General features: G+C 36.1%; 1 protein-coding gene across 3 annotated transcripts in view; it reads left to right on the top strand.

Annotated features, from left to right (window-relative positions):
- KLHL7 (kelch like family member 7) overlaps positions 1–14,540 on the top strand; it is a 60,952-nt gene that overhangs the window by 17,658 nt on the left and 28,754 nt on the right. For all 3 annotated transcript variants that reach the window (XM_063099216.1, XM_063099217.1, XM_063099218.1), the window contains 5 exons: positions 1,990–2,092; positions 3,017–3,110; positions 3,369–3,493; positions 10,029–10,204; positions 12,554–12,728. In XM_063099216.1, the coding sequence (XP_062955286.1) occupies positions 1,990–2,092; positions 3,017–3,110; positions 3,369–3,493; positions 10,029–10,204; positions 12,554–12,728 (673 nt within the window). The remainder of the gene's footprint in view (positions 1–1,989; positions 2,093–3,016; positions 3,111–3,368; positions 3,494–10,028; positions 10,205–12,553; positions 12,729–14,540) is intronic.

Raw genomic sequence — 14,540 nt, forward strand, 5'->3', positions numbered from 1 at the left:
GAGATCTCCATTTCTCCAGCTTTCTTCGGTGTCTATAAGTTCACTCTACTTATAGACACCCTATTCCTGAGTATGCCTTAGAAATGTTTTTGCTATATTTCAGTTTAGCCCAATGTTTTCTGGAAGCTCCCATCAGTAGTTGTAGATTCCTGTCCTAGGAGAACTCTATGATCTGATATGATATGATTTGTTTGCTGGTCTATCCGTTTTCTCATTCTCATTCTCTCTCTCTCTCTTTCTTTCTTTCTTTCTGCGTCTCCTCTCCCTCTCTTTCTCTTAAGCAACTTCATCGCTTGTTTTGGTGGTAACCAAAAATAGTTTTGTTTTGCTACTTGGTATTTTTTACTGTGTTATGTAACAAAATCACCTGCAAGCTATGTCTACTTTGTACCCCCTCCCCAAATAAAAAGAAGTAAAAATATAAAAATTCAAGACATATAGTAATAATAGCTTTAGCTAACCTACATGTAATTTCTAAGCCCTATTCTATAGGCCTTATAGAAAAAAATCTTCAGATAATCTGTAAAAGTAAAATTTTGTTCATCTTTTAGCCTTTGGGGCTCATTTCCTCTTTCATTCTAAGCATTGCTATCTTATTTGGATTTTTATTCATGAAGTAGTAAAGTAGGAAATAGTAGTTATTTATCTATCAAAAATTATATTAATACTTTTAGTAAAATTCTTAATTTTTGCAAAATTCCATGTCCTCTGTGCTACTAAGCTATTATTTAAATTTGTGAATGATAGACTTTTTTTTTTACTTTATATCTCTTATTTGCCTCATATTCCCAGTGCCTAAGACAGTGCTTAACACATTGTAGGCACCAAATTTTCTCTGAGCCTAACCCATACATTATATCTTTAGCTTCATTAAGAAATTGAAATTTTATTTGACCAAAAGGATATATTTTTTAATTTATCTATAGTGTTGCAGTAAACCTTAACTTTTTTCTTTATTCTATTTTTCCAACATTTTAATTAGGTATTTACTGTAGAGTTGCCTTCTTTCAGCAGCCTAGAGTGACACCATTTGGGGCTTGATCAAAAATCACGATGTAAAACTGGCTGCTATCCAGCTTCTGTCACACATGCATTTGAGAAAAATGTTATTTAAGGAATGATTGCTAAAGGGACATTGGGTTTATCTACTCTGTGTATTCTGAGTTGTTTCTGTTTCAAGTTAGATCTATGAAGGCTACTTTCCTGGGAAATGCAGTGTATGCTCTGGATATTATCAAGGGTAGATAATTACTTCAGAATCATATAAATACAGATTGCTGTATTTCAAAAAATTATCAAGGGCATTGCCACTATGTCATTGAATTTCCTCCAGAAAAGCTTATCATGAAAAATATCTTAGAATTTGTGTTAGGAAAATAAATCAGGCCTCCCTGAAGGATAAGTAGACTTATTTTCTCTGATTGTGAGGAACTTTTTTTTTTTTTTTCTTTTGACTTTTGAAAGTTTAGTACCAGATTTTGAAACTACATGGCAGCAGCTCTGTAAGTCCTTCCAAAGTATGTGTTGCAAACAAATTCTGTGCTGGAAAAAGACTGGATTTAAATAAAAAATAAAGAAAGCATTTGGCAAGCACCTGTTTTATATGTATTGCTGAGCTAGAACTAGTGAGCCCCTTTTGATTTTGTTTTTTTATTCTTTAATTAATTATTATTATTACTATTTTTTACATTCTAAGATGTCGAGCAGTTGTGGGAGGGGGAAAGTGGGAGAGGGAGAGGGATAGGGTGGGAAGAATTGGAAGGAGGAGACATGGTCGAGGCCTGTGGCACCCCTCTCATTCCAGCAGGGGAGCCTAGGGGGCTTCCAGCGGCAGCTCGGTCGTGGTTTGGCTGGACGCAGAAGTTGGGGGATGTGGCTGAGGCCCTCAGTCCCCCACTGCCCTGGCTCAGGGCCCTGGGGCACTTCTTGCAGCGGCCTGGAATTGTCACTGGAGCCCTTTTTGATTTTATATATTTTTCTTTTGATTAGAAAACATTGTGTGATGTGATCCTCATGGTCCAGGAAAGAAAGATACCTGCTCATCGTGTTGTCCTTGCTGCAGCCAGTCATTTTTTTAACTTAATGTTCACAAGTAAGTTATCTTAAGGTAAAATATGCTGTTATTTTTTTCTATAAGAATGAGGTGGAGTCTAAATGAAAATAGGCCATTTTTTTCTAGTTTTTAAAGCACTTAAGAACTTAAGGCCATGAAACAGTGAAGAGATTGAAAAGTAGTCAGGTCATGATTGATCAAAGGAAAAATATTCTTTCATTAGACCTAAGGGCCCACTGCCTTTATTGATGAAGATACAGCTTCTACTTAAATGCCCCGGGTTTTCTTCTTAACCTCAGGTGGAAAGGCAATAGAGCAGATAAATCTCCTGACATTTTATTTAGCAAGTTAAGTTGAAAAATAATGAAAAATGAGTACTAGAAAGAACCCTAGATTTAGAGTTGAGAACTGGGTCCAAGTCCTGGTTCCTCTAATTAGTACTATTATGAACTTGATCAGGTTATACTCATATAAATGTATCTGCCTCACATTTTCTCCATAGTGCTCCAGGTTACCAGGGTTTTTAGGAGGAATGAGAGCTTTGCAAGCTATAGAGGACTATGCATTGTTCTTGCAGGTTTGATTGTGCTACATCAGAGGCATTTTGCTCATAGCAATTTTTAAAAGTGCTACTAAATTACTTTAGGAGTTGAGGAAAAACTAAACTAACTCTAGTTTTAGGTTTGTTCACTTGGTTTTTTTTTTCTTTTAAAGAAGTACACTAAGTCACTAATTTTTTTTTTTAATTCAAATATACTAATTTCTTAGGTTAATTTAAGGCACATCTTAAGTGCAGAGAATTAATTTGCATTTATTATAGGAATGTTGGGCTTGCCGGAGTATTTTCTTCCAGAGAAATCTGTCCTGTTATTCTCCATTTTTAACATGGCCTAGAGTGCACTGGTTCCTCAGTTAAAACTGTGGCAGTACTGATGCCATTTATGTTTCTTCTCTTCATTTTAGCTAACATGCTTGAATCAAAGTCCTTTGAAGTAGAACTCAAAGATGCTGAACCTGACATTATTGAACAACTTGTGGAATTTGCTTATACTGCTAGGTGAGTTAAGAAGGATCCTTTCTGTTTTAGAGAAATAATGTTGAGCATTGTTGTAACAAATTGTTGTGCTCCATATTCTTCACAATGAAAAACTGCAAGGACGGAGGAATTTGAGGATCCTATGCCATACTAATTCAAGGGCTGAAAAGTTTAATTTTTGTTTAATTTCAAGGGCTAGTAGGATATATTCTACAGTAACATTATTTACATAATAAAACAAATTGTGGGAAATTAATGTTCACTTTAACTTATTTGCAGAATTTCAGTGAATAGCAACAATGTTCAGTCTTTGTTAGATGCAGCAAACCAGTACCAGATTGAACCTGTGAAGAAAATGTGTGTTGATTTTTTGAAAGAACAAGTTGATGCTTCAAATTGTCTTGGTAAGAAATATCAGATTCCTATTTTTTTAAAAAAAATCCTCAGTGTGTGTGTTTTAATAAAGAAAAAAAAGCAAGAAAAAAGGTTATAAGTATCCTCATTTAATCTTAAAGATATTGTCTACTAGAACATTTTCTAGTGATAAATTTTAAGAGGGACTTAGGGAGATGCATATTAACCTGGACAGCAACAACCTCATTAACTATTGTATTAACACTTTCCAAAGTATAATGGCATTTATAGTGAGTATTCATATGTCTAGAACGAGCAGTGAGGATTGCATGTGATGGTGGTATGCGTAAATAACATCAACATGATGTTTACTTTTATTTAAGCATTTATGATATGCTAAGGTCTGTTACTGATGAGAAAACGGAACTTATGGAACTTGCCCGAGGTCACATAGCTATTATAAGAAGGAGCTGGGATTGGAAGTCAAGTAATCTAATTCTTAACCACTACACCATGCTGCCTGTCCACATCGTCAAATACGTTAACTGTTTTATAGCAGAAAACATAAAAATCCTAGACAATAAATTAAGATACTAATTGAGGGACTGCTTTAGCACTCTATTTTGAAGCTATTAATGAAGTGTTTTGTATTTAATAATAGAAGCACAGAAAGTTGATCAGAGTTTTCAAGAGTGTGGTATGCTTTCCACTGTGAGATGATCCTTAGTGGCACATGAATGAACATCCAGATCTTTGCAATTACATTTTCCTACTCTTACTGTGATTCATAGGCTTTAAAGAAAGGGAGGTGGGCCAAGGTAAGAGTGCCAGGAAAGCAGGGAGGAAAGAAAGATAGAATCAAGGAAAGTAGAGAGGCCTGGAAATCCAGGTGCAGTGCTAAGGTTTCTGACCCAGAGAAAAGATGACAAGAAAGCAAAGGCTGGGGCAAAGGGCTCCTGGAGATGCTTGAGAACTTTTGCAAGCTGCCTGTGTCCCTCTTTCTAGACTTTTCTCCTGGACCCTTCAGTATTCCTTCCTGCACACACCCCCACTGTGAGTATAGAGAGAATGATCTTGGAAGGCAGGTTGGAAGGAAGCAGAATAAATTTCAAGGGGGTGTGGGGGGGTGGGATAATATAAGCCAGGTGAAGGAAATACTAGGACAAGTATCCAGAAAAAGAATTAGACTAGATGGAGCAGGAAGAATAGCTGTGTAGGTGAACATACTGATAATAGTTTTTAAAAAGGTAGCCATTGGGTCTGCATAGTGAATAGATCCCTGTATTAGGAAATAAAAGACCAGCCTCTAATCCCATCTATGTGACAAAGACACTCTGCTGATGAGTCCCTCCGTCTCTCTGGGCCGTAGTTGGGAACTCCATTCATTAATAAGATTCCTGAGATTTAAGTTCATTTCTCCTTATAAATAAATATTCTCACAGAACGTATTATAAAAAGGGAGTTACTTTAAAGAAGTTTTTGGAAGATGATGGCTTAAGTATATTTCCTAACTCCCTAGCAATCTGAATTTCCTACTGGGGTGATTCACAAAGAAAAATGGCTAAAAATCAGGTAGGGAGTAGATGGAGAGGTTCATCGAGCTTGGTTAGATTTCTGAAGAAACCATTCAGGGCTTTTAGCTCTGGATACGTTCTGTCATCATTGTTTACAAAGCTGGGAGGAAAGAAAGAAAGCGACCTAGAAAGAAGCCTGATTCTCTGGCGAAGCCTGATTCTCTGGCGAAGCCTGGGGCAAAGACAGTGGCTCAGCTAGTTGAGCTAAGTACAACTGCGTAGTAATTAGGAACTGCTTCTTCCTGCTTTCTGTTAGCCCTGAGCATGGCTCTCCCTGCAAGCCTACCACCTGTCAATTCTTTGCTGCCCAAAAGATCCCAACAATCTGACTTCCACAAGTGCTCGAGGAACCCATGGCAGCTGATGGAGTTGGGCAAAGATCAAATAAAGTTAAAGGAAACCCAGTAGTTTGAGGGATGGAAAACCAAGCTAAACAGCCAAAATGAATGGCTCCTATAGTAGGCAAATTTAATACAGGAAATGGAAGGGAACTTAAAAATGGAAAGGTTGTATTTGAAGGGAGAAAGAAACTATGATTTTCCAGTTTTTAACACTCAATTGAATTGAAAAATGGATACTCCTAAAAATCAAACTGAAGTAGAACAAACAGAGTAAATTGCTTCTCGATACAAGACAACAATGCAGAGGAATGGGGGCTGTTAGTGAAAATATAAAAACATGGGAGGAAGATACAAGAATACTAATGTGAAGTAGGAGTTCCAAAAGGAACAGTTGGAAGAAAAGCTATAATCGAAGAATAATGGAAGAAAACTTATTTGGGCTTAAAATAAATTTAGCTTTCAGACTAAGTTTTATTACCTGGCCTGATCAATAAACTACGATATTCCTCACTTTGATATACCCTAGTGATATTTTTTACGTCCAAAGACCAAGAGAAAACTTACATTTGGGGTGATGAAAATGTTGTGGAACTAGATAGTGATGATGGTGGCACCACATTGTGAACGTACTAACTGTCACTAACGGTAAGTTCTATGTTATATAAGTTTAACAGCAATAAAAAAGTTAATATACCAAGGTCAAGGGTTCAGATTCCCTTACCGGCAAACCACCAAAAACAAAAACAACAACAAAAAATAGACTTTGCTGGGCTGGCTGGTTTGCTCAGTTGGTTAGAGCACAGTGTTATGACATCAAAGTCAAGGGTTCGGATCCCTGAACTGTCCAGCCACACAAAAAAAATTCATGTAAAAATATTTACAAGCTTTCAGAGAAAAGTGATATAGTAGATAACAAACAAAATGGCCATAAATTCTTTCTATCCCTGTACCTACACTCCTTTGCAATGTGACTTTGTACCTCCTTGCATCAAGGAGTAGAGTCTGTTTTCCCCCTTGTAATCTGGGTGTGGTGGTGTAATTTGCCTTAGCCTGTGGGATATTAGTAAATGTGATGTGAGCAGAGGCTTGAAAAATGCTTGTGCATTAGGACTTGCCCTCCTTTGAAGCTGGAAACTTTTCTACTACCATGAAAAGAAGGCTAGAGACCATTTGAGACAGAGATGAGCTGTCCCAGCTGATGTCCCTAGACCAACAAGCCCCAGCCTGTTACTAGATATGTGAATGAGGCCAGCTGACAGCAGAGATTAGCCAAGCTAGCCCAGGTCAGGAGAACCTCTGCTTTAACCCATACAATTGTGAGAAATAATATGTTTTTGTTATTCTGAGCCACTGTGTTTTGGGCTTGTCTTGCAGTAATAGATAAATGATATAACAGGTTACTTAGAAAAGGAAGAGAATCAGAATGGCATTAATTTTTTTATCTGCAACCTGAAAATAATAGCACAAGGTTTGCAAATGATGGGGAGGGGGAAGAATTATATTCAAAGATGTCATTCACTTGGGATATTGTAGGGAAACAATGTAATCATCTGTGTCTGGTCTAAGAAAAGTATTGGAGGAAGTGAGAGCAGCCAAGTGAGAGCTAAAGAGCTAAGGTTAGGAATGTACTGGTTAGGTTTTTTAGTAGCATGCACACTGTCTTGTTGGTTTAAACAGAAAGGGAATTTATCGAAAGGCTAGTTGAGTAACTCATAGAATTGTCCAGAAATTTCAAAAATTAGAAAAAAATGTAGGGATTTGAATAACACAAACTTGTTTAGATACGTATCACAGACTGTTTTACCCAGTGAGGAGAGAACACAAGTTGTTTTCAAGCACTCTTGGAGTGTTTACATGTACTGATCACCAGCCACAGAAAATCAGGAGCACCTACAAGAGAAGAGACACAGGCCACATCCCCTGATTTCTGTGCAGTAAAACAGGAAATTAGCCACAAAAGGATAATTTATCCTCTCACTCCATTCTGAGCACTTGGAAATTTAACCGAGGAGTTATTTAGAAAAGTACTTTTAAAGAGGTACTAAAAATGAACTCACAGGCTCTATAGAAATATCTGACAATAATAACATAATAAACCAAAAACCTTGAGAAGTATTTCTTAGAAAATTTATAGTCTTGAAATGTTTTCCAAATAAATACATTTATTTTTTATCATTTCTTGACTTCGGTATTCACTCAAAGAAGTAGGAAAAAAAATTTTTAAACACCTAATGAACACAGAAGAAAACATTCCTTAGAACATAAATCAGTGAAGTAGAAAAATGAAATTAATAGACCATAGACTTGGCCAGAAAAACAAAGCTAATTATTTCAAAGAACAGTATAAAATAGCCACAAACTTAATAAGTCTAGTGAAGTAGAAATGATTAAAGAATAACATCAAGAATTAGAACTGTAGATGTGAAAGCAAAGGACCATGACCAAAATTATCTTAAAAAGCAGAAAACCTGAAACCAGTAACCTCAGAAACAATTGAAAAGGTAAAGATCTTTTCCCAATTAATGTTCTAGGTTTGATGGCATTATGGGTTAGTTCTACGAAGCTTTCAAGGAATAGATTAATGCGTATATAATTTAAATTGTTCTAAATCAATAGAAAGGGTAAAAAAACATCCCAGCTCATTCTACTATCGTAGGATTACCATAATGCCAAAATTGGGCAAAGAACATGTGTGTACCTGTACAAACACACATAAAACTTTAGACTAGTTTCATTTAGAAACATTGTTTTTTTTTTTTAAGTACTTAAAAATAACTCAGCAAATTAAATCCAGCAGTGAATTAATTTTAAAAAAGAATACCTTGCCCCTCGACTATAGGAGGTGATAGTGGGCAAGGGTGTGTGTGGGCAATAGGGGGTATATGCGAACTCTGTACTTTCCTCTCAGTTTTGCTCTGAACCTAAAACCATTCTCAAAAATAAAGTTTACTAATTTAAAATAATAAGAATACTTTGTGACCAGGTAGTATTTATTTAAGAAATGCCACAATGGTTCAGTGATTTCAGTGTCAAGAAATCTAGTAAAACAATTTACCATACTAACAAGCTATAGGAGAAAAATAAATACTTAAAATCATAGTAGCAAATGCTGAAGGCACTTTTGTGATTTCAGTGCCCATTCCTGATGTTTAAAAAAATAACTCTTAGGGCCGTGGCTCACTTGGAGAGTGTGGTGCTAATTTTTTTTTTTTTTTAAAGATGACCGGTAAGGGGATCTTAACCCTTGACTTGGTGTGGTCAGCACCACGCTCACCCAGTGAGCGAACTGGCCATCCGTATATGGGATCCGAACCCGGGGCCTTAGTGTTATTAGCAGAGAGTGTGGTGCTAATAACACCAAGGTCATGGGTTCGGATCCCTATATAGGGATGGCCGGTTAGCTCACTTGGGAGAGCATGGTGCTGACAACACCAAGTCAAGGGTTAAGATCCCCTTACCGGTCATCTTTAAAAAAAAAACTCTTAAACTAGAAATAGTTCTTGGTGAAAAGATCATCTCCCTGGTGGGAGCAGAAGTGTACAGATATAGCAGACTTCTCACCATGAGCATCTACATGCCATGGCCATTGGTCAGAACATTTTACAAAGAAATGGAAAAATTCCAGGTAGTCTGACAAGTTAGCAGGCATCAGTTATGAGAGCCTTTATGGTATAAATATATGAAAGCATCAAAAGTCATTAGCTAAAGACAACATGAACTTAAAACATGGAAAATGAAAGATAACGAACTGAAAAATATTCAGCTTATGACTTAGAAAAGAGGCCTGCCAAAAGATCACATACAAAAATAATCAGTGGTTTTATAGGGGGCTTGGCAAACTTTCTGTGAAGGGCCAGATAGTAAATATTTTAGGCTTAGTGGGGCATACGTGGTTATTGTCTCTCCTCCTCCTCCCTCTCCCATTTCTCCACCTTCCCCTTCTCTTCCCTTCTCCACCCCCTCACTCCTCCGCTTTTTTTTAACAATGCTTTAAAAATGTAAAAACAAGTTTTAGCTGCTGACCCTACAAAACAGGCTGTAGGCTGGATTTGGGGCATGGATAGTACTTTACAGATTCCTGATATAGAACATAAATAACCAATTGGGGGGAGACTCCCTTCAAAACAGGAAAGAAAATAGCTAGGAAAAGGCTGAATAGGAAATGTGCAGGGCTTATATGAAGAAAATTGTGTTATTTACATTGAAGATCATAAAAAACCTGAATAAACATCATGAATAAGTTTATGTCTGAACAAACTTGATATATGTCATGTTCTTAAATGGATCTCCATGTTGCAGAAGTCAGCTGTTCCCCCAAAAATCTAAAAGTTCAGTGCAATCCTTAATAAATCACATCAGGCTTTTTTTTAAGTAGAATGTGATAAACTTACTTTTTAAATTTATTTGCAAGAGACAGTGCTTAACAGTAGCCAAGAAGAGCTTGAAAAAACATTGAAGGAGGCTTGTCCTACAAAATACCAAAGTGAGCCAACATAAGACAGTATGATAATTGGGACAAGAATAAACAAACCAGTGGAATACAAAAAGACCCAGATTTATGAAATTCATTCAGTCTGATCTTCCTGAAGTCATGCCTTATCTTCAACGTGTATTTGTTTTTTTCTAAAAGTAAGTGATTTTCTGTTCTTTTTTTTGCATTTTGTGTTTAGGTATAAGTGTGCTAGCAGAGTGTCTGGACTGTCCTGAATTGAAAGCAACTGCAGATGACTTTATTCATCAGCATTTTACTGAAGTTTATAAAACTGATGAATTTCTTCAGCTTGATGTTAAGCGAGTAACACATCTTCTGAACCAGGACACACTGACTGTGAGAGCAGAGGATCAGGTGACCAAATTGCCTTCTCACATTTTTCTTAGCAAAAATATACTTATTGATTTCTTATATGTCATGTTTGGGTACATGACAAGGAGAAGAGTCATATTGGGAAAGAACATGATTTTTACATTAAACAGAATATTCCAAAGTCTGTTTCATAGGAAAAGTAAGTTTTGGGTGCTTGTAAGGGCCAGCTATTCAAGAGGTAGGCCACTCGATAGAGATAAAACTATTGGGTACTATGATAGGTAGAACAATGCTTCCTCCAAGGATGTCCACATCCTAATGTCCAGAACCTGTGAATATGTTACCTTACTTGATAAATGGAGAGGTGATCAAGTTAAGGGTTTTGAGAAGAGGAGATTATACAGGTAGATCTGATGTAGTCATTAAATGTGGAAGAGGGATACAGAAAGAGTCAGTGTCAGAGTGAGGCAATGTGAGAAAAACTTGACTGGCCATTTCTGGCTTTGAAGGTGGAAGGGGGCCACAAGCCAAGGAATGCAGGCAGCTGCTAGATGCTGGAAAAAAAAGGAAATGGTTTTTCCTATAGAGCTCCTGAGTGCCCTGCCAACACATTGATTTTAGCCCAGTGTGACCCATTTTGTACTCTGACCTCCAGAGCTGTCAGATGAACTGTCAGAGGTGTAAACTGGATGCAGGCATTTGGGAGCCAGGTGGGGGAACTCTTTAATATGCAGGCTAACTTAATCCCTATTTTTAGCCCCACATCTTACTCTGTATTTTAAGTTACTAAATTTGTGGTAATTTGCTACAGCAGCAATAGGAAACGAATATAGGTACTGTTAGATCATATGCTCTGAGTTATTTTTGTTCCAAAGATAAAAAGATAACCCTAAGCCATGTTCTTTCTTCCCGTCTTCATGGCCCAGAATGTCAGTTTGCAAGTTGACGGATTAGACCTGGAGGAGCTGAGTAGGCAAAAAGAAAAACTTAGTTCTATGATCAAATTAACCGACTTATTTGCAGCGTGGAATGAGAAGAAAAAGTAACTTTAGACTAGAGAAACCTGACAAACACTACCTACAGGTGGTCAAGGTTAACATCATCAGCTATAAGTCATGTTGAGAGCATGCATACTTGACATAATGAGAATGGCAAGTCACCTCTGTGGTTGTCCTCCCAAAAAACCATAACCCTAGTCTAATGAGTAAAACATCTGACAAACCCAAATTGAGGAACATTCTACAAAATACCTGACCAGAACTCAAAACTGTCAGTCATCACAAATAAGGAAAGTCTGAAAAACTGTCATAGTCTAGAAGAGCCTAAGGTGACTTAATGACTAAAAGTAATGTGGTATTTTTTATGGGACCATGGGTTAGAAAAATAACATTAGATAAAAACTAAAGAAGTTTTTAAAAAAGTATGGACTTCAGTTAACATATCAATATGGGTTCATTAGTCATGACAAATATATCATACTTATGTTAACACCTTAATAACTGGGTGCAGAGTATATGAGACTCCTCTGCACTATCTTTGCAACTTTCCTGTAAATCTAAAACTATTCTAAAATAAAAAGCTTATTTTTAAAAAGAGAGCAATTTCCGTTAAAAAATCAACTAATTCATAGGGAAATCAGAACTTGGGCTTTATTAACAGAAACCCAAAATTAACTAATTTAACTAGCACAAACGTGTGAGTGTATGGTAGATGTGTGTATATGAAATAATAGAGTGTGTTTAATGATTTGTAAATTAAATTATGTTAATTAACTTAGACTTCTTCAGTGCAGTTAAATAAATGCTACAGTATTATTTTAGAAAAAATTCTTAAGTAATATGAATATTCTGTAATTTATTTTTTAAGTATAGAATGTTTATACCTTAAAGTTTCTAGAAAGCAGATGTCTATCAGTTCACAATGGAGAAATATAAGATTGAAATAAAATCATGGTTGACCTTCATATCTCCTGGGATGGAAGGCTGTTGAGAAATTAATCTGTTTTCCTAGTATTAAATAAGCATATATTGAAATTATTGCTGACCAGTAGATTTTTTTCAATGATGTATATCATATCTCCTTGCAAAAAAGAAGGTATATTTTATTTTTTAAAAAAATCACAAATTCAGCATTCTCCCTGTCATTGCATTATATAGTAGTACTTAGTTCTGAAAAACCTGTTACTTGCAAGATTCAGTATAGCAGTATGTAAACTGTTTGCAAGTACAGGCAAGTGTTCAGGGCTGAAAGCAAATATCTGAATAAAATATTACAGACAAGTGGTTGTCTCCTTACAAGTTTCTCTCCTTTCAATGTGAAAGGAAACACAGGTAATTGGAAATGTTGCTGTTAAGAACTTCACTATGCTGTTTTTTTCCCCACCCCCCTTAGGTTTATGATGCTGCAGTCAGGTGGCTGAAATACGATGAACCTAATCGCCAGCCATTTATGGTTGATATCCTTGCTAAAGTCAGGTTTCCTCTTATATCAAAGAATTTCTTAAGTAAAACGGTACAAGCTGAACCACTTATTCAAGACAACCCTGAATGCCTTAAGATGGTAATAAGTAAGTTGCCTTAATATCTATTTATAACCTGATCATGTGGCCAGTTTCTCACGGGCTTAAACCCCTTTAGAATGGAGCAGCCAGGAAGAAGCATTGCAGACTTTGCTCTTCTATATAATTAATCCCTTGGGATTATCCTTTTTCTACTTTTGTATACAACAGCTTTCATACTTAAATTAACTAATTTTGTTTCTAGTGTTTCTTTTTTTTATTTTATGATCACATTTTCTTTCTAAAACAACTTTTTTTGTTTTTTTAGAACAAATAATCGCTGCTTTTTTTTTTTTTTTTTTTTTTTGCTTGCTTGGATTTTCTTGACTTGTAAGCCAAGTCTGAACCTCTCAACAGCTTTGTAAAATGCCTCTTAATAAAATTGTTTGTGCAATTAAACAATCTGTTGCTTTTATTTCTTGGGAACATTTCTGTAGAGCCTTTCTTCTGCCTGTTCCAGTACGGACTGTTTGCTCTCTAGACCTGAGGCACAAGTCTTGTCCTGGGGCTTCCCTTCTCCACCATCCCGGGAAGTCCTTTCACTCCCCTCCTATGTTAGATCCATCATTTTCCTGGATCCCTGGTCTTCCCCTATCTTAATTCTCTCTGTTTGATGGAACATACCCTCTAAAAGATTCCTGATACCAGAGAATATGATCAATAAATATTTAGAGACGACAAATCTCATATGCTTATTTTACCATAAAATATTGAAGGATAGTTAAACTGGAAATAGAATTCTGTTTAAAATCATTTTCAATTAGAATTTTGCAGGCATTGCTCTATAATCTTCTAGCTTCCCGTGTTACTTTTGAGAAATGTAGCACCAGTCTGATCCTTTTCTTTTTCTTTTTTTTAATTCCCCTCTATAAGCATTTAAGATCTTTAAAAACAACGAAAAAAAAACTGTGATATTTTGCAAGTTTGCAGTAGTGTACTTTGACATCTTTTTTTCAAGTCATTTCAGGCATTCTCTATCTTTTCATCCATAGATTTGTTAGTTCTCTATTTTTGATATTGTGATTCTTCAGCCATTGTGTCTCTAATCTTTTCTTGTCTCTCCTATTATCCATCTTTGTCTCTTGATCTTCTGAGAGATAGCCTTGATATTTTTTTTAATCCTTTCATTTCAGCTATCAATTTTAATTCCTGTGGGTTTTTACTTTTTCTAATTTCTTATTTCATGGCTGCAATATCCTGTCACTCTGAAGTAGTCAAGTGCCTTTGAAGATTTCCTGTATTGTCTGTATTTTCTGTATTACCTTTGAATTTTCTTTTTTTTTAATAACAGTCATTCAGATTTTCTTTTTAATTGAAACAGAGTTGATCGTACATATCTATGGGGTACAGAGTTGAGTATCAATATTTGTATGCAATATGTGATGCTAAAATCAGAATAATTAGTATATTCAATATTATACAATGTAATTGATTTTCATGGCCCTTTATGAATTTCATTTTCCTGATTTTATTGTTGGAAACTATTCTTAAATGTTTGGTTTTATGTCAATCATCGCTTGTAAGAGTGAGTTATTACAAAACTGATAGATCAGGCTGTACACGTGAGTGGGCTTCTCAGTTCTGGGGCTGAACTGTAGGGTAATCAAAGTAGCCAGTGAGTTTTCTAATTAGAGACCCTAAAATGTCAGTTTCTGTAAATATTTTCTCAAGGAGGTTTAAGCCAGATTCAGGCATTTGGGGACTGGGTGGGGGGATATTTTGATATGCAGACTTTTGCTTAATCCCTGTTTTCAGTCCCACCCCCTTCTCTGTGCTGTTCCTTGAGTCTGAAACATCTCTGGTTTAGTATCCCAGTGACCT

This window comes from Cynocephalus volans, chromosome 6 (genome assembly GCF_027409185.1).
Source record: "Cynocephalus volans isolate mCynVol1 chromosome 6, mCynVol1.pri, whole genome shotgun sequence".
Taxonomy (NCBI): Eukaryota; Metazoa; Chordata; class Mammalia; order Dermoptera; family Cynocephalidae; genus Cynocephalus; species Cynocephalus volans.